The sequence below is a fragment of the Mauremys reevesii genome, linkage group 8, assembly GCF_016161935.1.
Source record: "Mauremys reevesii isolate NIE-2019 linkage group 8, ASM1616193v1, whole genome shotgun sequence".
Taxonomy (NCBI): Eukaryota; Metazoa; Chordata; order Testudines; family Geoemydidae; genus Mauremys; species Mauremys reevesii.
In genome coordinates, this window is record NC_052630.1 from 2493716 (window position 1) to 2521208 (window position 27493).

The 27493-nt window shown below is 40.9% G+C and overlaps 1 protein-coding gene across 8 annotated transcripts in view; it reads left to right on the forward strand.

Moving 5' to 3' along the window:
• Positions 1–27493, forward strand: part of EBF1 (EBF transcription factor 1) — a 317919-nt gene that overhangs the window by 205545 nt on the left and 84881 nt on the right. For 2 of the 8 annotated variants that reach the window (XM_039485018.1, XM_039485023.1), the window contains exons 8-9: positions 1865–2006; positions 26576–26709. In XM_039485018.1, the coding sequence (XP_039340952.1) occupies positions 1865–2006; positions 26576–26709 (276 nt within the window). The remainder of the gene's footprint in view (positions 1–1864; positions 2007–26575; positions 26710–27493) is intronic. The other 6 variants (XM_039485019.1, XM_039485024.1, XM_039485021.1 and 3 more) reach the window with 3 other exon arrangements.

Consider the following 27493-nt stretch of genomic DNA (forward strand, 5'->3'; position numbering starts at 1 on the left):
ATGGCAGAATGGCATTCTGATGGACTATATCAGAAATCCTGAAATGCAAACTGTTCTGTTGTGTTCCGCCTTTTAAAGACAAAGGCTTCCTGGCTTGGCTAAAGATGGTTTAGCCACTTGACTCACTTTGTATTTTTAAGTGTTTAATGGGTGGTGAGAAATAGGTAGAATGGCAAAGTTTTTCGTTTATTTTCTTTATCCAATTCAAGTGATGACATTGAATTGTTGTAAGTGATCCTTCAAGTGTCCCCATCCGACCAACGCTGAGAGGTAGCCGCTTCCTGGGAGCGTTGAAGCAATGTTTGCCAATCCTTGTAAAGCATTTCACCTCTTCACAGGCTAAAGCCTCTCAAAACCAAGAACAATTAAAGCAAGAGCCTTTCAGAGCGACTGGGGACTTCAGCAAAATAAATCAGAAATCCTCTGCCCTGGCTCTGGAGGCTTGCCTCATTATAAGAGCAGATCTATTAGCCCCCTTGCCATTGTCTTTCATTTCTCAAGTGAGGTGATTCTAATTAAATTAATCTGCATGTCAATCTATCGGTGATCAATCAAGAGGGCTGAGTTCCCCCTGTGCGGCAGTGTGCTTGCGGCTGACAGGGGCTGATAATGGAGGAAGAAATAAACTGTCGAGCAAAGTTAATTAGTCAACATAATAGGTGGATTAAACGGAGCCGCTGATTGCTGTTTCACATGTCGAAGCATGAGGTGGGAGCTGAAACTGCAATTAACAGACAATTATTATATTTGGTTGTAAGAGGTCGCATGAATAAACATCTCTCTGTGGGTTTCAGTTTTTAATCCCTTTCCCTGTTTAATATAAGGAGAAGTGTAGGTCATTTCTTCTTATTGTTTTAGTCAAAGTTCTCTACGGCAACGCATGCTCTTGGAAAACTGGCAGTCTACCCAGGGCCCCATCTTCAACTGGAATCAAACCCTGAAATGCTGAACTTCATTAGTATAGGAGATAGGGGTCAGAGCGGGGAACGGGGTAAGAGAAGCAGTGTGTGGTCCTGGAATTATGGTGGGGACCTGAGTGACCTGGGTTCTGCTCCCAGCCAGCTGTGTGACCTTGGGCAAGTCACTGTCCCTATTTATGCCTCAGTTTCCCCTGCCACACTTTGTGTCTTATCTATCCAGATTGGAAGCTCCTTTGGGCAGGATCCATCTCAGACTGTGTCTGTATAGTGTCTAGGACAGTGGATCCTGATCTTGTTGGGATCCCTAGACATGAGCATAACGCAGATGATAAAAAGGTTGACTAGGTCTGTCTTTCTCTGAAGTGGAGACTGTCCCCAGACACACTGAAATGCAGCTCAGAGCGGGAGAATTTGGGATAAGTCCAGATATCCCTGGTGACTGTGGCTAAAAAAGAGGAGGTTGGGGCGGGGAAAGAGAGAATGCTGCTCTCATCTCAACTTCACAAAAAGTGTTTTTGTTTTCTTTTATTTTGAATCGATTCTCATTTGCAATGTCAACAGCACTATCTACTTCAGCACAGAAACTGAAGGATAATTTAGGGTGAAACACAGCCGCCCTTGTATTTGCGAGGGGGGGAGGGGGAAGAAACCCTTAATAAAGATCTTCTTGTTAAAATGATGGTTAACAGCGTACCTTCTGCCATACAGCTACCAACTCCGCAATTTGACTTAAAGCTGCATCAAAAGGTTTCTCTGCCAAAAACTCACTCATCAATAGCGTCTCTTGTTAGATTTGTACAGCATAAGCACCAGTTATTATGCGAAATAGCTATGCAATTTTCTGCAGCTCCCAGCTGTTATTTATTTAACTGAGTTTATTACAATCTGTGCTCTTTTTTTTTAATATATCAAAACGTTGATCTGTTTTGCTCTTGTGCTCGCAGGTTGTGGTGTCGACAACAGTCAACGTGGATGGCCATGTGTTGGCGGTGTCGGACAATATGTTTGTACACAACAACTCCAAGCATGGGCGGAGGGCTCGAAGGCTCGATCCCTCGGAAGGTACGCCTTCTTATCTGGAACATGGTAGGCATATCATTTTCGTTGGTTGACATTGCTACTTTAAGTGTGGATTTATTTGGTTTCTTTCTCCTTTTTCATTTCAAATTGTCCTACAGTTGTCGAAACAAACTTCTGGGCCAAATTTTTAAGAGATCAGTCTCCAAAAACTGGGCTTGGATTTTCAAAGCAGCAGAGTACTAGAGTTTTCGGTGGTGGGAGGGGGAACCTGAGAAAATTCTCATGAAAAATCTGCTCCTTGCTTTATTGAAAAATGTCTACAGGTTTGGGATCACCTCCACTTGCACCCAAAACTGGGGTTAGGTTTTCAAAATGGCGCAGCTCCCCCTGGCATGTAAAAGATGTGGGTAGAGTTTCAAAAGCACTTGGCACCCACAATTGGGACCAGATTTCTGGTAGCTGCTGGGTGCTGAGCTCTGTAGAAAATCTGGCTACTACACTGAGTTTTTTTAAGTGAGAGTTAAGCTGCTTTGAAAATCTGGACCTAATTAATGTTTTGTTTTTGCTTTGTCCTCTAAATTGGTGACTGCTTCTAAAAATGAAACAAAACAAAACAAAAAACATAAGGGAATTCCCCCCAGCCCCTTGGGAGAATTGTCCCTTGTCTTTTGAAGTGGGTTATAATTCTGAACACATTAGGCAGTTGTGGGTGTGGAATGCACCCAGCCCCTTGCACTGGTTTGTGCCATAAGTGTTTGCCATGGATTGCATGGGTAATTGGTGATATTCTGCCAAATAGTTAGAAGAAACCAGATAAAATTTGTCTCAAGGAAAGTGAATGCCGCTTGGAAAAATGTAAACTACATATGGTAATACAAATAATAATAATGGGAGAATATGCCATTTTCCACCACTCGATGAATTGCTGATGAAAAAGAGTTCTTATTCTACTCATTCTTTTGGGTTCCGATCCTACAAAAATTTAGTCATCTGCTTAACTTTATGCACGTGTGTAGCCATGCTGAAGTCAATGGGACTGCTTGCGTGCGTAAAGTTGAAGGTATGGATAAGTGGTTGCAGGATTGGGATTGTAGTTCGCACTTACTAACCTAAAATTCTTAGCTCAGCAGCGTTTCTCATTATATAAACATAACTTACATCTGTATTTATTTAACTCTAACTTTTTATGTAGGTCATGAGCCATTTTCAGCTGTGCTTCATCCTATAGAATTTTTTTTCATCCCTGCCAACGACTTAATCTAATAAACAAACCACTGTCATAATGTTTGCTTGATTTTTTGTATGGAATGTGCAAACTGCTTTTATTAATTAGCAAGAGGCAGAGCCTTACAAAGGACACGTCACTCTATTCAACCTTGCAATCTTTTTAACATAAACTCTTGTCTTTCAAAGCCTGCTTATTTTTTGGCTTTGGTAGAACTGAGCTAGATAAACTTCTTTTCCAGTGAGGACCATTGAATGCCTATCTGTGATTAAGTTTATACTTTTTGTTCTCATACTTACAATTATTCTTGTCTTCACACATACTGTAATGCTACCTCCTTTTCATGTATCTACCACTCACGCTCCCACTAGCTAAGTTGCTCCGTGTGCAAAAAAGAAGAAAATAATAATATTATACCAATATTTCCAGGGTAACCCTCAGGTTCAGTGGTTGCCATTAAATATCAACATTTGCCAACAGGCACCACATAATCACCACAATTATCTCCTCTTCTAAATCCTGGTGGGGGAAAGTGATTATCTAATCCAGTCTAATTCTCGGGTACCCCTCGGATAAAATTATTTGGCCACTGTTGGCAAATTCTCATTAATGGTGACCACGGCACTAAAAGATCCCTTCCTTCCTTAAGACATGACAGACATTTAACCTTTTTTCAGCTAAACCTGTGTCTCCCCCAACCACTGAACTCTACGCATGTTTATGTGCATGTGATGGCAATAAAACTGGCAAGTACTTTTGTTGTACGTTGTCCAAACCATCTGACCGAACTCAAGGGTGGATACATGTTAAAGGGGGCGCCTAGCCACCAAAGTTTTGAGCAGCCACCAAAAACTGAAACCCCACTCCTGGAACAGTCTATAGCTCTCTCCGTTGGAATAGGCTTCCCTCATAGTTCCCTCCCCAAAATGTGGCCCTCTCTTACTCCTACTCCTGGATCTTGGTCCTAAGGCCTGGGCTGTCTTCCCCAGATTTGTCCATGCAGAATATCCTTGGCTCTCCCATCTTCTGTGGTGCTGTTGGGCAAGTGGAGGAGAGGATGATGCAGGCCATATCAGGTTGCCAGTAGTTAGCTGTGCTGCTCAGAGCTACTCTGGCCCAGTGCTCTGACTGATCATGAGGTTTGGATTGCAAGAAGTGTACTATCATACCCCTCTGACCAAATGTACCCAGGCGCTTATATAGAGATTTTGAGCCCAAATGCAAATATCTGGTCAGCAAATGATGAATACCTCATGTTGTTTGTGGAGAAGTGCGGGCAGAAGGTGGTGATGTGGGGACCACAGTGGGGTGCTTCCTGGCTGGTTTTCTTAGGCATTATTAACCTTACAATTTTCTTTACAAACCTGTGTTGGCAAATGCTGCTTTTAAACATTGAGTTCCAGTGTGTGTGACACCTAAAAAAGATTTTGGGTGCTGAAAAGCAAAACCGGAGAGAAAGTTTTACCTTCTGAACCACTCAGGAGCCTTGTGTCTCCACACTTGGGTTTTTACCATCTCATTTGCAGGTAGCCTGGATTATTTTTGGGATCTCCAACACAGATCTATATTTAGAGCCTGCTGGTCAGACAGTAAAAGGAAAGCTCCTTTTTAGCAGCTCATCTCTCTGTACATAAGTAGAAACCAAGCTCATGGTTTCACATCCGCACACTATACTCCTTGATCCTGGAGAGTTAATAAGCTCATCTTTCAAATAAATCTCTCTCTTTTTCAAAAGGCAGAGGCTAATTATTTCATACCGCTCTGTGTGCTATAAATAGGGTAGGCCACAGTGATTTGTGGTTTGCAATAATTATCACATTTTCACTCACAAATAGTTGGACCCTTGCTTGTTTGATATTTATGGTAAACCATGAGGCTAACATGGTTGACCTTTCTAATTAATACAAATACAGTAAGATGTATAGAGCTAATATAGATCAAAATCGGTATAATATATATTGGTTTATACTTCATCTTAAGGTGTAATTTTAAAAGGAAAACCTTTCCAAAACAATTGAAAGGACTAAACCCAAACAGGTGGGGAAAAGGAAGGGTGTGCAAGAGGTAGCATTCAAGCAGGCCTGGAAGGACTCTTTCAGGTTTCTTAGTATGAAGCCCGCACTCTAGATCTCTGCAGAGTTTCTTGCATAAGCTCTTTTACCTTGCTTCAAAGTAATTTTTCAAATCTCTGAGTGTATTTACTTGAATTTAAAGCCAATTGCAGCATCAGTTTCTCTCTTATTTTTCCTCTCTGGCAGAATGCAGTGCCCTCAAAAAATGATCGTGCCGGAGACCCTGTCAGTTTGCATGCTCTAACACTTTATTATCTAATGATCTAATATGCAACAAGGCAAAGAGGGGGTGCTCATCACTCTGACAGGATGCCTAAGAGAAGTGACTAAATTACTTTATGTACCATTAGCGCTAGCAGCTACGGTGAACTCACTGTGAGCGTTTATGCAAATACTCCTGAATACATTCAAGTGGCCTTGTCAGGCAGACGACTGACAAGCAGTTTAAATGCTTTTTTTTTTTTAAGGGCCAATTTTATTTCTTCTCCCTCCCCATTCCACCCTCCTCCTCTTCTCCGCGGTGAGATCACTGAGGAATTAGGCTCATTGGTGACTGACTTGGTTCTGTGTCAGTCTCACCAGCAGCAGCAGCGAAAGAAGAAATGTATCATTTACATGTTTCAGACAAGCTACAGGATTTGATTTCAGAACTGCAGATAGAAGCAAAAACAGCTGTGATGTCTATTGCAATGCCCTGCCACTTTTGTTATATTTCTGATCTTTTTATAGACTGCTTATGAAGCCAGAGACTGCCTTATCCTACAAAATATAGTGACTGCACCTATGCAGAGTCCTAGTAACTTTAGCGGGACCTCCTCTCTAAAGAGACGAATACAAATTCTCCTCTGCCTTTCTTGAGATACCGCCTCTGTTAAATAACCATTTTTTGCTGGTGGCTTAAGGCAGGGTTCCCTGAAATAACATTCAAGTGCCTTGTTCTTACAAAGCCGTATTTCCAGTTAAAAATCCGTCAGATGCTGAGCAATACATACCTGCTGACTTTATTCCTGGAGACTTTATACAAGCATATCTCCCACTGAAGGCTGTAGAAGACCTGAGTGGGAAAGGTTTGCTGGAGGTTTTTAATTGGTGTCTTGCTTTCTGTTTTACATTCACAATATGGTGCCATCCACCCTCTTTATAAATCATTCTGATAGGACAATCTGTAAAATGAAGCCTCGGTTCTGAATGCCTTTAAACCTTGTTGTAACTGCCCAGATTGTAAGAACGCTATACAGACATAGATGGGCCATTTCATATCTAGAATTTAGCTAGATGTCACTGTGATATCAATTCATTCCTCCTAAAAGATACTCAGAGATCTGACTTACTGACCTAAGTCTTGTGCTGTAGAAAGATGACTTGGCCACCGCACTTAGATCTTCTTTTAACTGGAGTGAACCTGAATGACATGAATAAACTTACTGTATCAACTCCATTTTAACCCTTTTGCCCCTTCGTTCTTTAATAGTGCATGCAAAACACACTGCTTGTGTGTATCTTAGTAGTTAAGCTGTTTATATAAAATAGGAGAATGAAATGGAATAAATGCCATGAGGAAAACTTGAATGAGCTGAGAAATGGGGTCATGCTTTAAAAAATGACATTTATCCTTCCCCTTAACTAGTTTTAGTCCAAAAATTGCTGGTCAAATATGGGGACTAATGCAATTTGTGAAGTGGTCCTAGGTTAAATAGGCAAACTTTGGTGTTTGTCTGACTACCCCTTGGGGGGAGGGGCAGCACCTGCTACATCTGAGATATTATTATTTATTATTTATTTGCCAGGAAGTGAAAAATAGAACCACACATACAGACACTTTTATTAAGCATATCAAGAGTTATATGGTATTAAAATACGCACAGAGAGGCCAACATTGGAATGCAGCTTAATGGGGCTTTGCAGAAGGACCTTAAGGCCATGGGGAGTTGAAATAGAGACATGTCTTTTTTGGCCCCACACATACAACCAGGCATACATCGGACTTAGCTTATTAGACAGGAGGGCAATAGTGAAATATTTAAAAGATTAGGATGGTACCTCTTTGATAGAGTACAATTGGCGTGCAATTCTGGTTTACTTCAACGCCCTAATTTATTTCCTATTAGGAAAGAGTACCTAGGATTGTTGGACATTGACAAGTTTACACAAAGGAGAAAAAATTGACTATAACAACATTGCACAACATGGATATTAATAATAATAAGTGAGCCTTAATATGCTGAAAGGTTGCAAAACTTCAAGCTGGAAATAATTTTCTTTCTGGTGTTTGACTTTTGCTTTCTCATATCGGTTCCCTCATAAATGTGGTGACTCAAATTCAGGCAGATTTTTACATAATGGTGTGTTTATGTGTGTTTGTAGCTTGACATAACTGGGTGCATGCTATTAACCTCTTCCCTGCCCAATGGACATATAGGAGCTACATCATCTCATATGTAAGGGAGTGCTCCACAGCTGGATTTAATCCATTAGGTATAGCCAGGTGGAGTTGCAGCCTTCTATCCTTTTGGATGGACAAAGTCAGGTTTTTAATTTTAGAAAACATGTAGTTCTCCCCCTAAAAACAAATAGCACTCGTTCCCAAAGATCCCTGGGCAATCCTAATAAGATTTCTACAGTAAGGGCAATTAACCACTGGAACAACATACCTAAGGATATCATTGAATCTTCTTCACTTGCACTCAAGTCAAGATGGATGTCTTTCTTAAAAATAACCTCTGTCTGAGTTATATCCTGCGGGCTTGATGCAGAAATTATTGGGTGAGGTTCTTTGGCCAGTATTATGCCGGATATCTGGCCTGAAAAGATATGATCAATCAAAGTAGTAGTAGTAGCAGCAGTAGAACCTGATTTACGCAACTCCAGTTTCTGGATCGCTAAATTCTGTCAACCAAATTTTGTCCCACTGATGAATTTCTGCTAATGCAAAGGAGCTCTCTTCAGGATAGGAGCTCTGCTTCTTTGTGCTTTCAGAGCTCCACGGGAGCTATGGGAGAGAGCAAGAGAGCTGGCTTCCTCAAGGCCAGGCGTCTCAACCAGGAGTTCATAAAACTCTCTGTGTATCTAGGTTATTATATTGATGGCCATTGCCAGTCTTGGAGAAGCTGGCAACTTAGGAGCTGTATCTTCAACTTTATGAAGGTTTTGGGAATTCTCCAAGACCTTTATGCAATCAGAGCACGATTACAGAAAAACCTTAGCTGTGTTTGGCTGAACTCTCATAGCTACCAGTACATTACTACATTCAGTAGCACTCAAGCAGGCAATGAATATTCATAGGTAATGAGCATTCGTTACATGTCAATTTGCTTTGCTGGCTGCCATGTCACCAGTACAATGGCATCATGGGGGGATAAGAATGACACTAGGATTAGAGAAGTGTTGGAGGGATGCGTCCCTGAATGGTGGTGAAGTTTGCCAGACATTCCCTTTCTCACATGTCCCAGAATGTGCACACCAGTCAATTGCAAAGCCATACATTATTATAACAGAATTAATATTTACTTCCCAAGATTTACCAAGCAAACAAATGCTTCCATTCGATATCTCTCAATTAGAAAAACACCCAGGCTGCTGTTACTCTGGTAGAAAGAGGATTCTTTCCCCAATCATCTAGGGGAAGTAGGATTCGGCTGTGTGTGCTGTGATAGCAAATAAAGGCCAAGAACTTTTAAAGTGACTGCAGATTTTGGATGCCCCTCTGGAGGCAACTCAGAGGAGCCTGATTATCAGAGAATGGGTGTTCAGCACTTTGAATATCAGGCCACTTCAAGGTATCTCAGGTGGGGCACCCCAAAACTGATGCACCTCAAATCCTTAGTTACTTTTGAAAATCTTAGCCAAAGGATCCCATTCAAGTTAATGGCAAAACTCTCATTGATTTCAGTGAGGGAAAAATCGGGCTTAAAAACTTAGTATTGATGAAATTTTATTTCCAATTTGTTGGGTTTTTTTAAAAAAAAACCTATTTATTATTTTAAAATTTCACCAATAAAGAAATCCTACATTTTCCCTGCAAAGCTTGAAGATGACTTCAACTAAAACAGTTTCCTGGAGTTGTGTGAGCATGTAGATCAACATCAGGATTTCTCCCCTAATATCTGTTGTTGGGACCGCAGAATGTTTCCGCTGCCAAATGGATATTTGACAGAGCTCCTCCAAAAACAATGAAATGAGTCAACAGCATGAGCCAGGAAACTGATGCAGAAAATAGCACCCAATGGGTTGGTATGAGCCACTCAAATCCAAAGTGTAATCTCAATGCTTATGAAGCACACTATTAATACTATAAATGAGGACAGGTTTTGTCTATGGACCTAATCTGGAGTGCACTGAAGTCAATGAAAAGACTCCAATTGGCTATGAATTGGGCATATGTATGCATTACATTTATGTATGTAATGCGCCATGTAACTAAATGCATGGACTATACAATAATATTGACACTACTGTGCTTATGCACTGGTGGTGTAGCCATGTCAGTCCCAGGGTATTAGAGAGACAAGGTGAGTGAGGTAATAGCTTTTATTGAACCAATTTCTGTTGGTGAGAGAGACATGCTTTCGAGCCACACAGAGCTCTTCTTGTATCTCACTCATCTTATCTCCCTACTGTGCTTAAGTGTTGCATCATTATGCATTGTAATATCATACTTAAAGTTTCAAAAAGTGCAAAAGTGGTGGAGAAATATGTTGGGACATTTTGCTCATGAATGTTGATCTGATGACTTTAGGCCTCTGAGATGGTGATTCTCCAGGAAAGTTCAGGTTAGATTCCCCAACTGTGTTTAAAGCACAGTTTTAAACATAAGAAAACGTAGCTGCAGCAGTAGGAATAAAATAAGAATAAAATGTCCTTGAAATGTCCACGTGAGGAGAAGTAGACGTGGTAGAGCAGCAATCTTTGAGATACTCCTTCAGACATGGTAGGCAAGGAGAGAGGCTGAGAGAAAGGGGGCCTGATTCTGAGCTCCACCCCTGTTTTGTTTGTGTTGTAACACCGTTAATTTCAGTGGCATTTTCTGTAGTTTCAGTAGTTTCCAGTAGCAATTCCTATAGTTAAGAATGTGCTTAAATTCTTTGCTGAATAAGGATGGGCTGCTAAATCAGGACCCAGGTGGTTGTTTCATTTGATAATTTAAAACATTTTTTTTTCAAGACAAGATTTTGAAGGCACCAGTGGTAGGAAGGTGCCTCATTGACATTCAGTGGGAATTGGTTGGGCGCCTCGCTTCCCTTTGTGCCTTTGAAAATCTTCCACAGACTCAGTTTTTCCTAGGACGCTGTGCAGGACAGTATAACAGGCAGTAACTGCATTCAGCTGATCCCTGTCGTCAATATTTCCACTGACATCCGTGGGTCTAGTTGTTTGGGCAGGATTTGGCGCATTCAGACCATTCTCAGGATTATGTCTTTGTTGACTTCTAGATGGTGGGTCTATATTGATATAGTTTATCATTAAAGCACAAACAACAGTTCACCACCAATAACTGCTTTGATGAATTTGGCCTGGGATTTCCAAAAATGTTGCATCCTGGCCTAACTCTGCTCCTTCTGAGATCAATGAAAAAACTCCCACTGAGTGTTTTTGGAAGTCCCAGCCACATTTTTTTCTGAGTATAACCGGACACTTTATCTTTTCTAATCCGCCTCTTCTGCATTTCTGATTCATTCCAGGCATTCACAGCCCTCTCTTTGTGCACAAAAAATCTTCAGCATGAAAGCAACTGTGATGTCACACACACTGGCTTATGGCCTTGCTGAATGGAATGGGTGTGGTGAGGAGCCTGATTATAAAAGGGAAAAGGGAAATTTTTCAAAAAGCATCTAAATGGCTTAGAAGCCTAAAATCATTTTCAAAGGCGAGTTAGGGATTTAGGCCCACATTAGGGAGGTAGTTTCACTTAGTGGCTAGATTGCTGGACTGGGACTCAGGAGGGCGAGTCTGTTCCTGGCTCTGCCAGTGGCCTGCTGGATGACCTTGGTCAAGTCACTTTGCCTGCCTGTGCCTCATTTTCCTAATCTGTAAAATGGGGATGATGATGTAACTCCTTTGTAAAGTGTTTTGCGATCCGCTGATGTAAAGCACTAGAGAAGAGGGCGGTGGTGTTAGTATTTATTCTTATTTTCGAAAGTGACTAGTGATGGGTGCCTCAAGTTGGATGCTCAACTTGAGACACCTAAAAGGGTTTGACTTTCAGAGGGTGGGTGCTCAGCACTTTCTGAAAACAAGGCCCCCATAAAGTATGTCAAGTTGGGCACCCCAAAATCTCTAGTCTTTGGGACAGATTTTCAAAGGTATTTAGGTGGCTAAAAATGCAGATAGGCACCTACTGGGATTTTCAGAAGCACCTAACAGATTAGGAACCTACAGTAATTCCCATTAGCTCCATTTCCATTTCCCTGTTAATCAGCAATGCATGTGAAAGGGAATTCAGACACTATATGCAATGTACCTGGTGTTTTGATAAATAACCTTGGTTATGGTATTTTGGTAGCTGTTTAAGAGGCTCTGTACAGACTCAACATGAGATCAAAGCATGTTTCCTTTAAGGTCCCTGTCTATGATGTAGAATGGCAAGCGGACAGAGCAGAATTCCCCTGGTGTCAAGGGCTGGGCTATGCTCTTCACTGAGGTATTCCCTGAAAATACAAACTTACCTACAGAATTATGGATTTGGGGTTATCTGCTCCTTGCTGAGAGGGAAGGTCAGAACTCAGAGTTAATTTCAGGCATAACCATGGAGTGGCCCCTATTTCAGTGCTGCGGTTCTCATTGGGTGGATTGGGATTTGAAGTCACAGGGCCATGGAGCAGTGCGTCCAGGTTAAAACAGGTTGTTCACCATTCTCTGGCTCTTTGTTGATAAGCAGAGGGTGAAAAAATGCTGAACAAATTCGGCCCTCCGTAGAATTTCCATATATTAAAAGGTAAAACAACCTAGCTTGTGAGCTCTGTTCTTCTCCTGTGTGTCTGGTAAAGCGCCTAGCAGGGGTCGGCAACCTTTCAGAAGTGCTGTGCCGAGTCTTCATTTATTCACCCTAATGTAAGGTTTCATGTGCCAGTAATACATTTTGATGTTTTTGGAAGGCCTCTTTCTATAAATTTATAATATATAACTAAACTATTGTTGTATGTAAAGTAAATAAGGTTTTTAAAATGTTTAAGAAGCTTCATTTAAAATTAAATTAAAATGCGGAGCCCCCCGGACCGGTGGCCAGGACCCGGCCAGTGTGAGTGCCACTGAAAATCAGCTCGCGTGCCGCCTTTGACACACGTGCCATAGGTCGCCTACCCCTGGCCTAGCACAACGTGGCCCTGGCCCTTGACTGGTGCCCCTGGTGCTACTACAGTTTAAATAAATGAATAAAGTCGTATTATTTTATTATTATTTTATCAGCTGCATTGAAAGAGCAACTTCTCTAAGCATTTCTAGGCCTGGGTCCAAAGCATTCACTCTTCAGATTTTCAGCATGCTGGTTTTATGTGGTGTCAGTGCTGGGCAGATACTAGCAAGTATAAATGTGTTTTTATGCTTGTGTTTTTGCAAGTAAAACCTGAATTATGGGAAAGAGGTACTTGACCCTTCCATTTACCCTAGTACAAAGAACAGAGGCAGCAACATTCTGAAAGACAAGGGTCTCTCAGTCTTTGGGATGTAACGAGGTCGTCTTCCTTAAATGCAGTTCGGGTTATGTTGCCTGCATTACTGTCCCACTGCCATAACAAACACGGGCTGAGCATTATTTGTTTTCCTGCACCAAACCATAATAATAATTAATAATAATATCAATTGAATCATTGTTTATTTTTCTTTTCCACTCCCCCGCCCCCTTTATTCATTAGCCTGGAGTGTGTTTCTGGCTAGGAAAGCAGCTGAGTGGAGCCATCTGACTACTTGGGCTGCTTTTCTTATAAAACAGCCAGTTTCTCTACCTACTCCCTTGGCTCAGAGCCTGGCCCCCTGAGGCCGTCCTTCGGACCCAGATCTCTCAGTTGGCAACTCCGTGTAATCTGTCACTGAGCCTGCCTGAGCGGAATTTTTGCATATGTTGAACATGCATCCTTGCTGCATCTGGCAGGCTGCAACAATGAATGCAAAAGCCTGTGTCTTTAATAGGTAGCTGATCAAAGCAAAAAGCAACATGAATGGAAATGAAGGTATTTTTTTTTACAGTTTTTTTTTCTTAGCCTGTGACTAGACTGAGACAGTAATAACAGGTATCTGCACTGTTTTCTTTTTTCATTTTTTTTTTAAAAAATCTTGAATATTTAACCGTGATATCTTCAAAGTGAAAATATATCATACATTCCAGTACAGTGATAGATTTCAAAGATGAAGAGCCATGCTACTTAATGTTGAGTCATGCCTGCATTTCTAAATTTATGGCAGTACTATGGTTTAATGAATTGAACAAGTCCCAGAACAACAACAAAAATCCTTTTTTGTTTGAATTTTGATACTGCGTACTTCGGTCTTTAGAAGAAGACTAAAACCAAGATGTTTCTTTAGTGGTAAATCATCAAGCTAACTTCATCCTATATTACTAATTGTGTGTGTGTGCGTTTAAACGGCTGCTTTTAGTCAGGCTACTAGACATAAGCTAAAAATTCGTATTCTGATAGGCACAGGCAAACCTCTGAGAACAGATGGAGCAGAATACAGCACAAAGGTTTAATCCTATCAGGATGATTCCTGTACGGCCATCTGGATAAGCCGGCGCACAAACTCAGTGCCTGTTAAAAATACAACTTAGGCCAAGATTAACGTCACAGATTTTCCACTAGACTTGTTCATATTTGACTTTATGATTCTCCAGAAAATTGCATTAGAGTGCATCGTCTGATTTGTAAGAGAAATCAGAAAAGGGATAAGAACTCTTAGGGTACTTGAATTTTCCTTAGCATAACTGGATTTCAGTTCCCTCCCTCTTCCCTCTCCCACAATTGCTTTGTGTTTCTACATGGATTGTTCAGTTTTTGAAAGACGATTTCCTCAGCCTCTTTTGTGGACTGTTCTTAATCAGAAGAATTGGGCTAAAAGTTAATTTTGGTCAGGAAACCTATTTTTCCAAGAAGAAAGGAATGTTTCATTTATTGTACAATCAGAGGCAAATAAACGTCTTATTGTTACAATAAATATAAAAATCAGCTGTATGAATAATTCATTTCAGATTTGTTTAAATAGATTTGTTTTTTGTTTTTTTGCAATAGGGTAAGTGACAGAAAAACTAATATGATGTTAATGTTTGATTTAGAATTAGAATGGCACAAATTTCTATTTTTGATTGGCTGTGAGGGCATTATTGGAAAATTTGCATCAGCAGCTATGCTTTCTGAATTTGAAGAGTTAAGACTGCATTTGCATGTAGCTTTTAGATATTGCAAAATAATGTTATTGAACAATTCTTTCCAGTGTGGCTATAAAACTACATACTTGCGTCCCTCAAAATGTCAAGATTTTATACTGTTGAGCAATTAAAGTAGATCTTGTATCACTGAACTTTCTCACTCTTTCAGAACCCAGGAAACATTTGCTTTCCTAGAGCCAGATTTATACTTTCTCTAATGTTCTACTGAAACCTGAGTTGGTATTCTCTTCCAAACTGGAAGAATTACACTAAGAACATCTCTCCCCAGAAATTGGGGAAGACAGAAATGTGATTTTTCTTCTGCAAATATATTAGCAAATGATTGATTTATAAATGCTCGATCCCTTGTTCTGGTCCTGATTCAGCAAATCACTTAAATACATGCTTAGATTTCAGCACCTGGATTATCTGATGAATCAGGGCCTTAACTAGCACCATTCAAGGGCCACTTGTTTAAATTCACCCGCGGTCTGGGGTGAGCAAGATATGCAGCTAGATTGCAGTACTTCTAGGGTTGAATTAGATCGCACTTTTCGATCCTTCATTTTCAGCGTAGGTCTTGTCTCCACACAAGAATTGCCCTGACTTAACTAATTTAAAAAATCAATATAAATGAATGTAAGCTTTTATGTGGACACACTTACTGGTTTAAAATTGGTTATATTGGTGTAGCATGTGCCTGCAACTTTACCAATGGAGCTAAACAGATATAAGCTAATTGAAACCAGTATGAAAGTCCACACAGAGTTTTTCACTGGTTTAATGAAATTGGTTTAAAAGAATATCAGTGCATCTTTGTGCGTGCACCAGGCCTTAGCCAAGTGGATAGTACTTGCATTTTTCTGTTCTTCAATTTTTTGTTCTTAAGGGACAAATTGTGTCCTTGCTTATTTTAGGAACTCTCCAGTGGGATGCGGGCAGGGGGAATGCAGTGCTATAGAAGTGAATGGAGATGCTGCAAGGCATTCAGCCTGCCCAAGGCAGTGCATGCAAATGGCCTCCAGGAATGCTAGGGGAGCATGCTGTTGGGTGTTCATTGCACCAGCTGGTGAACACTAGAGAGTTTGCAACCAATCATGGAGTGGGGGCTATTTCAACAGTCTGGTAGGCCACGCAGCAGTGGTACTGGCAGATGCTTCTCGGTGCACCAGTCTCTCCTCTCCACTAAAGACTCTGGACAGTGCTGGTGTCAGCATTCTGCCTCAGGGGAACACTTAAGTCCCATTTTCAAATTTGAAAATCAATGGAACTTTGGCTCTTCTTGGCCAAATTCCCAAAGGTATTTAAGGACTCAAAGATGCAGATAGGCAATGAGTGGGATTTTCAAAAACACCTGGAACCCAGCTCCTTAAAAATATGTACGCGTCTATCTGCCTCTTTCGGTGCCTATGTCCACCTAGGGCACCACTGAAATTCTCAAAGCCACTGTACAGTCGCTGCATAACCCTGCTGGGACCTGAGTCCCCTGGCGCCTACGTTTATATCAGCTGGTATTTGCAAAGCACCTGAGTGTGGATGAGCTGTTCAGAACCCTAACTCAAATCGATGCCCTGGAAGCCCCATAATGGGATTCTCAAACTATGCAGGGGAATGCCTCTCTGGCCAGCATGGTCTAATCCTGAAGGCATGCCAGCCTCTCCCTCCCCCACAGTCAGGAGGGCTGGAGGCAGGCCACCAATAGATAGAAGGGCAGCAGAGCACCCCCACAAAAGACAGCTGGGGCACGTCTGGCCTCTTTCCTCCCCAATACACTCATGCTGAAGCAGCCAACGTTGAGAACTGTTGAGGAGGGGGCTGAGTGGAATGCACAGGACCATTTTCGTCCCTCTAATTTTAATCTTTGAAGCGTGCTGTTGTAGTCTGGCTGTGGATCCCTGGGTAAGGAGGAGGTGTATTATACCTTTCATTATTTAATGCTGTCTTTTTCATTCAGTGCAATTATGTGTCTCAACTGCTGGCCAAAACCAGAAAGCTCTAGAAATAGGGTTTCCTCCAGGAAAGAGAAACACAGAGGAGCCAGCAAAGTGTAATTTCATTAGCTGAAGCTTCAGTAAAGATAAGGAAAGGAAACATTGGTTTTAAGTATTGATTGTAGCGGGAATATTACACCAGGGGATTTGCATTCCAATTTCCATTAAAATTAATGGGAACTGGCCATCCAAAATCTTAGGTAGCTTTGAAACGCTCAGCTAAAACCTTTAATTCCACTATTAAACCAAACCAAAACCCAATCCACAAGCCTGGCATGATTCCTATAGTGTTTGACAATGATGATTACGCCCAGCGTTTGTGTCACAAGGATCTGGGGGGAGCTACCGTTTTCAGAGTGGTGTGAATTGCTACAACTCATGTATTATAATTCTCAAATCCAGAGATGCCTAAACCAGGGAGTGGGGAATATCGCAGCCTCCTGCATGTGTTGTAGAAAGCTACAAGAGTAATCTCTTCAAGAGGGAAACCTCTGTTACCCTGTTTCCTGAATAGCAGCTGCTTATTGTCAGAACTGAATAGGGAGGGGAGCAGACCATACTGCCACAGAGGAAAGCAGGAAAATCATCATTTTACTAAGATAAACAGCAAATACATTGTTTAGATTTGGGGGGAAGATTTAATGCTATGGATGCAATATGTGAAACACACTGACACATTCTCTTTCCTTCAAGTGTCTATGACTAACTTTAGACACTTACTCACGGGGTGATTCGGCAGCCCTTATGCATGTGGCTAGGCTCGATAAAGTCAGTGGATCAAATACAACTGTTTCCAAGTCTCTTTGGTGAAAAGCAAGTGGGATTTGGCTTCAGAGGTGCAAAATCGTGTTTTGATTTGAAATAGGAGGGATGGTAGGTGGGCAGATATCTAGGCCTCAGTCCTCCAAGGCAGCAAGGGCTGCTGATTAAAACAAAAGAATTTCTCAGGGTGGGAGGAAGGAATTTCAGAAATGGTGAGGTTCCTAGTTTGATTTTTTTGCAACAATAATAGTTTTTTATCTTTTCTAGGGCTGTCGATTAATTGCAGTTAACTCACGAGATTAACTCAAAAAATTAATCACGATTAAAAAAAAATGTGATTAATCGCAGTTTTAATCGCACTGTTAAATAGTAGAATACCAATTGAAATTTATTAAATATTTTGGATTTTTTCTACATTTTTAAATATATTGGTTTCAGTTACAACACAGAATACAAAGTGTACAGTTCTCACTTTATATTATTTTTATTACAAATATTTGCTCTGTAAAAATGATAAACAAAAGAAATAGTATTTTTCAGTTCACCTCATACAAGTACAGTAGTGCAATCACCTATCGTGAAAGTGCAACTTACAAATGTAGATATTTTTTGTTAGATAACTGCACTCAAAAAACCCCACCAATGTAAAACTTTAGGTCCTACAAGTCCACTCAATCTTACTTCTTGTTCAGCCAATCGCTAAGAGAAACAAGTTTGTTTACATTTACAGGAGATAATGCTGCCCGCTTCTTATTTACGTCACCTGAAAGTGAGAACAGGCGTTCACATGGCACTTTTGTACTTGGCATTGCAAAGTCTTTATGTGCCAGATATGCTAAACATTTGTATGCCCTTTCGTGCTTTGGCCACCATTCCAGAGGACATGCTTCCATGCTGATGATGCTCGTTTAAAAAAAAATGCATTAATTACTCCTTGGGGGAGAACTGTATGTCCCCTGCTCTGTTTTACCTGCATTCTGCCATATATTTCATGTTATAGCAGTCTTGGATGATGACCCAGCACATGTTGTTCATTTTAAAAGCAGCTTCACTGCAGATTTGACGAAACGCAAAGAAGGCACCAATGTGAGATTTGTAACGATAGCTACAGCACTCGACCCAAGGTTTAAGAATCTGAAGTGCCTTCCAAAATCTGAGAGGGACGAGGTGTGGAGCATGCTTTCAGAAGTCTTAAAAGAGCAACACTCTGATGAGGAAACTACAGAACCCAAACCACCAAAAAAGAAAATCAACTTTCTGCAGATGGCATCTGACTCAGATGATGAAAATGAACATGTGTCAGCTCGCACTGCTTTGGATTGTTATCAAGCAGAACCCGTCATCAGCATGGACACATGTGCCCTGGAATGGTGGTTGAAGCATGAAGGGACATATGAATCTTTAGCGCATCTGGCACGTAACAGTGCCATACAAACGCCTGTTCTCACTTTCAGGTGACATTGTAAACAAATAACCCCAACTATACATACAATATGATGGGGGCTAATTTAGCTACAACGAGTCAGGAAAAAGATCTTGGAGTTATCGTGGATAGTTCTCTGAAGATGTCCACGCAGTGTGCAGAGGCGGTCAAAAAAGCAAACAGGATGTTAGGAATCATTAAAAAGTGGATAGAGAATAAGACTGAGAATATATTATTGCCCTTATATAAATCCATGGTACGCCCACATCTCGAATACGGTGTACAGATGTGGTCTCCTCAACTCAAAAAAGATATTCTAGCACTAGAAAAGGTTCAGAAAAGGGCAACTAAAATGATTAGGGGTTTGGAGAGGGTCCCATATGAGGAGAGATTAAAGAGGCTAGGACTCTTCATCTTGGAAAAGAGGAGACTAAGGGGGGATATGATAGAGGTCTATAAAATCATGAGTGATGTTGAGAAAGTGGATAAGGAAAAGTTATTTACTTATTCCCATAATACAAGAACTAGAGGTCATCAAATCAAATTAATAGGCAGCAGATTTAAAACAAATAAAAGGAAGTTCTTCTTCACGCAGCGCACAGTCAACTTGTGGAACTCCTTACCTGAGGAGGTTGTGAAGGCTAGGACTATAACAGCGTTTAAAAGGGAACTGGATAAATTCATGGAGGCTAAGTCCATTAATGGCTATTAGCCAGGATGGGTAAGGAATGGTGTCCCTAGCCTCTGTTTGTCAGAGGATGGAGATGGATGGCAGGAGAATGATCACTTGATCATTGCCTGTTAGGTTCACTCCCTCTGGGGCACCTGGCATTGGCCACTGTCAGTAGACAGATACTGGGCTAGAAGGACCTTTGGTCTGACCCGGTATGGCCGTTCTTATGTTCTTAAGAAGAGGGCAGCATTATCTCCTGCAAATGTAAACAAACTTGTTTGAGCGATTGGCTGGACAAGAAGTAAGACTGAGTGGATTTGTAGGCTCTAAAGTTTTACATTGCTTTATTTTTTAATGCAGTTTTTTGTATAATTCTATGTTTGTAAGTTCAACTTTCATGATAAAGAGATTTCACTACAGTACTTGTATTAGGTGAATTGAAAAATACTATTCTTTTGGTTTTTACAGTGCAAATACTTGTAATCAAAAATAAATATAAAGTGAGCACAGTGCACTTTTTATTCTGTGTTGTAATTGAAATCAATATATTTGAAAATGTACAAAACATTCAAAAATATTTAAATAAATGGTATTCTATTATTGTTTTAACAGTGCAATAAATTGTGATTAATTGTGATTAATTTTTTAATCGCTTGACAGTCCTAATCTTTTCAAAACATTTTTTTTTAAATGATAATTTTCAGCTCTAGAAAAAGAAATCCCACCGTGTGACTAAGCTGACTGGTCAGAATGGGGAATGCAAGCAGCCCACAGTGAATGATGAATAGGAAAGAAATTCATAGAAAATTAAAAGAAAAGTAAACTTTGCAGCAGGGGAAACACATTTTCATGAAAATTGCCATTTTTGAAAATGGCCAACAGGCAAGATTCTCAGCCCCGTCCGTTCCCACAAAGGGTGGGCATGGTGGCCAATGTTGGAGGCGAGGCCTGGGTTCCGTAGAGCACCTCAGTGAAGTTCAGTGGGATTTAAGTACTTGCTTAAACGCTTTGCTGAATCGGGGCCCAAATGGAGTGGGAGGTGAAGACTCTCAGCACCTTGCTGGATCAAGCCTGTAAACTGGAGTTTAGTCAGTGGCTGATTTCCATGAAGAGTTTTGGCCAGAAGTTCTAGCTTGGAAAATGTAAAATAAAAGTAAATAACTGTAATTTCAGGCAGACATTTTAATCTTACCTGACTTCTAAAATTTCCTTGAGACGTATGGTAGCTGTATCTGAATTCCCAACTTTACCTGGCTTTATGCAATTGCACTATGTTTGCCCATCAGAGTCCATCATATTAAAAATAAGAAATATGCAAGCACATATCCCATAATTTTAACTCCTGTTGTGTTGCTGCAACTGTTGCCAGAGCCTCATCCCTGGATAATGAAGGGCGAAACAATATTTTATGATACAAACGGCACACTGGGTCATTCTCACAGTCTCGAGCACCAACGAGATATTAATCATAGCGCAAGTAGATTCCAGAAGCAAAGTAAGAGCAGGCCCAGAACCCTGCTGATAGCTGTGCATCCCACTAATTCACCTCGGGGAGCATGAACCTCTGAGCTCAATTAACCCTTCTTCCTGAAGCCACCCATAAACCCTGAAGTAAACACCGTTTTCCCTCTGGCCCCTCTTTTCTACCAGTGAAATCGATCATTTCTACGGGCAGGTAAAATGCAATTCCCACTTCTAAATTCAGGTCCCTAATGAAGAGTCTGATAGGTCTGGTGCATGTGTGTGGGCACTTGACTCACTCTCCCATTGATTCTGTAGATCAGGATGTTTGATAGTCCTGGAGGCATCTGCTATTTCTTCTGTCTTCCGTTGCTATTTGAGTCTCCAGTGAAATTGTCTGCATACAGAGCATTAGTTGTTAAATATGTACGAGAGGCTGTAAGGGTGTCTTATTATTATTATTACTACTGTTCTCCCTCCCTCCCTCCCATTGTTCAGAGGCAAATTGGAAATCTGGTAATTAGGCCCTGACTCGTAGTGTAGTATTAGCAGCCCAAGCCAAAGTTCAACACCCTGAAATGAAATTTAAACCAATTAATCTGTTAGATTTTTATCGCTTGTCCGTGTTTTCTCAGCAATTCCCCCAGCACGTGGCCTTTGATCAACTCTCATACAAAAGGTAAAATGTGTGCCTGCTGCTAGCGAGATGGGGCTGACATTAACATGGCACTCATAAAACAATCAGAGCAGTGAAGCCTTCAAACAGACAGGGCATAGTAATATTTAATAAAAGCGCACACATAATCTTCAGAATTAGCATTTTGTGCCTTGCAGTACCTTTGGGAGAAGAGCTTTTATTTGTGGAGTGATCATTATTATAACAAAGAAGAGCTACCTAATAATTTCCACTTTAACTCTGCAATATGCCACAAGCATTTCTGAACCATTATGCTAAACTGTGGCGGGGTAATCATTTTATTGTCACAGTTTGAAGGAAGGAAAGTCTCCTCTACTTTGGTGGCTGGGGGGGAAAAGCAGACATACATATACACACACATACATATGCACACAACTCCTCGGTGGGGAAAAAAACTTTTCTCTTTTGTTTCTTATGCGCTGAAGTTGGTACATAACATCCAGTTCTGGAAAGTTATGAAAATGCACCAACACTCCAGAAAAGAAGGGGAAGATTTTTCAAAAGCACCTAAGTAGCATGAGTTCCCTTGAAAGTCAATGGGATTTGTGCTCCTAAATCCCTTAAGCATTTTTGAAAAATCTCTCCCTGACGGTGAAATCCTTGCTCTAGTGAAGGCCGTGGCAAATCTCCCAGACTTCACCCTAGACGCTTAACATCTCTCTCTGTTAGTACAGATAGCAGGAGCTGCACAGCAAAACACGTCAACATTTATTTTTCTCAATGTCTTGCAAGGAATGAGAGGATCTTGTTAATACACATAACCACAAGCAAAATTTTACGGGTGTAGGATATGGCCATATCATCTTCAATCAGGAATGGCAAGGTTCACATGTGCTGCTTGAGAGGTTGCAGTTAATGTGGCCTCCCATGTTTATTCAGTCCAGAGACTTTGCTTTGAGAAGATGCTGTGAACGAAGAACACTCACACTGAATATCTGAGTGATTTTTTTTTAAATGGCATCTGGCAGTGACACTTGCAAGCTCTTTTGGTTCAAGATACAACTGGGTTGTCTGCCTTTTATTATTTAATGTGTGTGTGTATTCACTGTTGTTTATTATGATAACTCTCTTATGGAAGCTTGGAATTGAATTCTGCCTTGTTTTATCAAGTGGCCATGCTTCACTACTTTACTGCTAGAGTTGGTCAAAACATTTTCACTGACAGGTTTTCCTGATGAAATGTGGAGTTTCATCAAAAACAAAATTATTCACAGGAAAATGTCAATTTCAGTGAACTTTTTCCAGGTTTTGATAAGAAAATTCAAAGCCAAACTTTTAATTTCAAATGAACATTTTGAACTTTCGAACTGTCAACATTTTGAAATGAGACACTTCTGTTTTGGTTGAAAATGTTAAAATTTCTCATGTTGACATTTTGGATTAGAAACTTTTTGGACCTTTTTGTTCTGCAATCTCCTCCCCCCCTCCGGCATTATTTCAAGTTTTTTGTACTGTTTTGAAAGCAAAACAAATGTAGAAATATCAGAATTTCCCACAGGACATTATTTAGTTTTCTAGTCCACTCTGTTTATTTTTGTAGGGTTGCTGATAAGTAAATACCTCCCAGGAAGATAAATACAGTTAAAGATGGCAAATGATTAACAGATATATGCGGTATTAAGAGCTGGGCCGTGCCTGGCCCCTGTGCTGAGGGCAGGGGTTGAAGTTCCAGCAACCTGCTGCCGCACGTGTCGCTTGTGCTGGATTCGTCGGGAGCACTGCATTTCCATTATTCTCCCAGTGCAGGGCTGCCACTTATGCAGTGATGTAGACCTTTATATTTACAAACCAAATATGTTTAAGACAAAACACTGTGGATGCCTGGGGGAAGGTGGGAGGTGTCACTTGAAAGTGTATTGCCCCAAGGGGGAGAGATCCCGTGGCGCCATGAACAATCAGAAATGCATCCCCACTGTAAATTGATCACATCTCCGGTGACGCACACTGTATTTCTAAAACAAGTCCCTTGTTCACTAATTTGCCCCAACCTGAGTTCAGGTCCTCAGGGTACTATATTTCCAGTGCTCTTGTTGACAATTTCACGAAGGTAGTTAAATGTGTGTCATGTTAAATGTTCAAGAGAAAAGGCAAGGGAGGGAATATCTTTTATTGGGCAAACTTCTGCTGGTGAGAGACACCTTTTTGAGCTTTCATATTCACCATTCACTGGGACTAATCCAGTGCTTAGAGTTACACATATGCATAAGTGCCTTGATTAATCAGAGCTCATAGCCTCAATCTGGGAAAGCATTTGGGCACTTCCTTAAAGTTCCATTGATCTTGATAGGGCATAGACGTGTGCTTGAAGTTAAGCAGATAATGTAAATGTTTGCCGGATCAGAACCAAACATGTAAAACAGTGCAAGGAATTCAGTGCCCTTCACTGCTTTCCATGTTGAGGATACCGAAAAAAAGTTGCAAGATAAACATCAAGACGGTAAGGACGTGTAGTTGGGTCTCGGAACTACAAAAAATACTTTAAATTCATTTTAAAGATGAACTGAATCTGTAATTGTGAAGGTTGCATACTGTTTCAGTTAATGATGTAGGGTCTCAAAGAATTTTTATACAATGGCTGGGTTTTTTTAAAGTGTGTCTTCTAGTCCTTAAGAAGAGTAGCTCCTCTTGCTGATACATGGAGAACTGATTATGTTTAGATTTTTATTGCCGTGTGCATATCCACCATCAACAGTAAATATCAGGAATTATGTAATTTGGAATTGATTTTAATTTTTATTGGTGAAATGATTGGATTTTGTGAAAGGGCTAGATGACATTTAGAAAAGCTGGTTTAGTGGTAAATCCATTGCTGTGAGCTCATCCAAAAGGAAAGCGTTTGGTTTGGGCTTTCCAAAGTTTTTATGCACAGTTTTATGCGCGTAACTTGAATCCAAATTAAACATATTGAAGTTACTTCTGTGTGTGTGCTGTCTTTTCATGACTGTAATTTTAGGATGTTTCTTTGGTTAGTTCATGTAAAAGTTGAAGTTCTGCCCGCTGCCAAGTTTGGAGCAATGTAATGATTTTTGGCTATGTGTGTTTTTGGTATTTTTTCATTTTAGCTGGCATGCCCGACATCTTAAGTAGTGGAAAAGTTTGTGCCTGACACTTACAGCCTTTTGCAAGTGGGGACAGGGTCTGTTTGCATCCCCTGTACATCATCCGTCACTCTGGAGCTTTTCTGCATCAGTATCCACAGAAACATGTACTGCTAGTGGCAATTCACCAAGTTCCAATTCCTGCCTTATTCCCATCCCCTTGTCCACCCACCTTTCCAGTTTCCTCAAAGGAGTGGTCTTGCTGGGTGCATCAATTCAGCTCCTACCATCTGGCACTTACCTAATGAATAACATTAATACCTAGTGCTTCTTTAGTGCATTGTGTTCAAAGTGGTTTAAAGCACACTGCCTGCCACTGCCTCTTTTCTGTCCTTGTTTTATTTATTTCCATTAGGTTTAGAACAAAAAAGTACCCGCACACAAGTTCTGAGCACTATGGCAATTATTTCAAACTACTAAACCAAACAGACAGTTCAATCTGCCCAGCCTTTCTACCAATATGTAATCCATGATCAGCTGCTAATGACCCCCCATAAGTTGGCCTTTACATGCAGATAGAGGACCCCATTCTCAGTGAAGCTATGCCAGTAGACACGGGTGAAATCCTGGCCTCAATGAGCAAAACTTCCTTTTGACTTCAGTGGGGCCAGAATTTGACCCCAATTGAGGACCAGGCCTCTTTTGTAAAACTTATACTTATTGGGTTGTTATACAAGAGGGTTGGTTTTTTAAACAATCCCTCTTGTATAGCTGTCCAAGGAATAGGCAGAAGTGAAAGATTGTGTACAAATAGAATGTAAGGATTGGGTCCCACAGGGCCTCAGACGGGAGCACTGGGTGGTATGCAGGGTCAAGTCCTAAGCTACTCTCCATCTGTGCCCATATCTCTAATAGCTCTGCCCAGGTCTGGCTCTTGAGAGTCTGCTACTACAGGCAAATTGGCAAACGGCCACTCCATCAGCCTGCACTGACACCGTTAACTGAGGGCCTGTTTCTCCTCTTGTTTACATTGTTTTTACAGCAGCATAACTCCATTGGAATCAGGCCAGTTAACTCCTGATCTACGCCAGTGTAAGTGCAGAGAATCAGGCTATAAATATTTTGCTGCCCTATTCTGCCAGCATGTAGTGCTCAGCTCGCTTGTGACTATAAAGTCCTAAAACCTGCAGGGCGTTGCGCCATACAAGCCTAGCCCCGAGTGCTGACAGCTTTAACTCCCATTGCCCTCTCAGCACCCTCACAAAAGGTACTTAGCATATATCATGCAGGAAAAGCAATATGTGAGAGTGGAGGTTTGCTGTGCACATGTGGCAGGGGACTTCTTCCTTCTAAAAGTGCATTGCACATCTTTCTTAATTGCACAATTTTTGACCTGGTAACAGATATTTATTTTGACAATTGCGGTAGTATTGCAGCACGGCAGGGTAGGTTAACATTGGAGCAACGTGGATCTGGTTGCAGAAGAATTAAAGTAATGTAGTTGTACGTCCTTTTTTATTTAACTAACACTTTCCATAGTATTTATGATTAGTTTATATTGTAATGGACAATAAAGGTAGCCGGATTATCTTTTTGTTGAATCAAATACTCAGCATTTAAGTATACAGTAAATATAGGAATATGTTCTGTTTTACAGTTGATCTGTGTCTATCATGCTGTGAGTTTCTTCGCCTAGGCTGGAAAAATGTTTATCATCTTGATAGAAACACAAAGACAAAAATTAATGGGCAAAAAAAAAATCTCTCCAAAGATCTAATTTGGGGTCACATGCCCAAGCAAGGAAGAATGAGCTTTCTGGAATCTTCATGTTAGTGGGCGGGGGAGGGGGAGAATGAAAGCTTTTTCCCCCCCTCAAGTCGCCTGTCATTAAAATCCAGTTCTAACAGCTGAATACTTCTCTTTTTCATGTGTGTTGAAAAGCAGCTACACCATGTATCAAAGCTATCAGCCCGAGTGAAGGATGGACTACAGGAGGTGCCACTGTCATCATCATAGGAGACAATTTCTTTGATGGGTTACAGGTCATATTCGGCACCATGCTGGTCTGGAGTGAGGTAGGTGTTGTCTGAACGTTAATGTCTAATAGCTTTGTCTAGTCTATAGCCGGCCTGTCTTTCTTCTGGGCCCAAAGCTAAATCAGCAACAAAGGTTTAGATGTGAATTCCTTCTTTTGCTCCTCCAGTTCTGTGCAAACAGGATCAAATTTGCGAGTGGCAGAAATCCAGTGTAGCCAGTGGAGTTGCACCTGCTTCCATCAGACCTGAATTTATTTCAGGGAAGAGTAAAGGATAAGCTCTCCTCCCTGTGAAGATTCTGCATTTAACATGACAGTGGCCCAGGGCCTAATGGAATAAAAATGTGCGAGATCTTGATTTTCAGAGGTGCTGTGTCTCGGAAGCACTCATTTACTTCAGCAAGGGGTACAGAAGCCCAAAACCTCTGAATAGCAGATCCTAAATTCTAGTTATTTTGTTCTAAGCATCAACAGGAGAATTTTCATTGATATACTGAACTGTCCCCACTGTGGAAAGTATCCCACCAACCCGAGTCCTTCATCCTTCAAGGCAAGCCTTTCTTCTCTCTCATTTCTGTTGGGGTTTTTTTTTTACTCTATTCCATTGCTCATTTTTCTTAATTTCCTTCTCCCTCTCTTCTCTCACATTATGGGTTTTTAATTCTTTCGTTTCCCAAACACCAGTGACATTACATCACAAGAGATATCAACAGAACTGTCCTCCTATAACACACAGGCCCATAGAAATCCGTGCAAAACTCCCACTGATTCTCTGGCACCAGGATACTTCTGACAGCATGTTTTAGATGTTGCATTCATGAGGC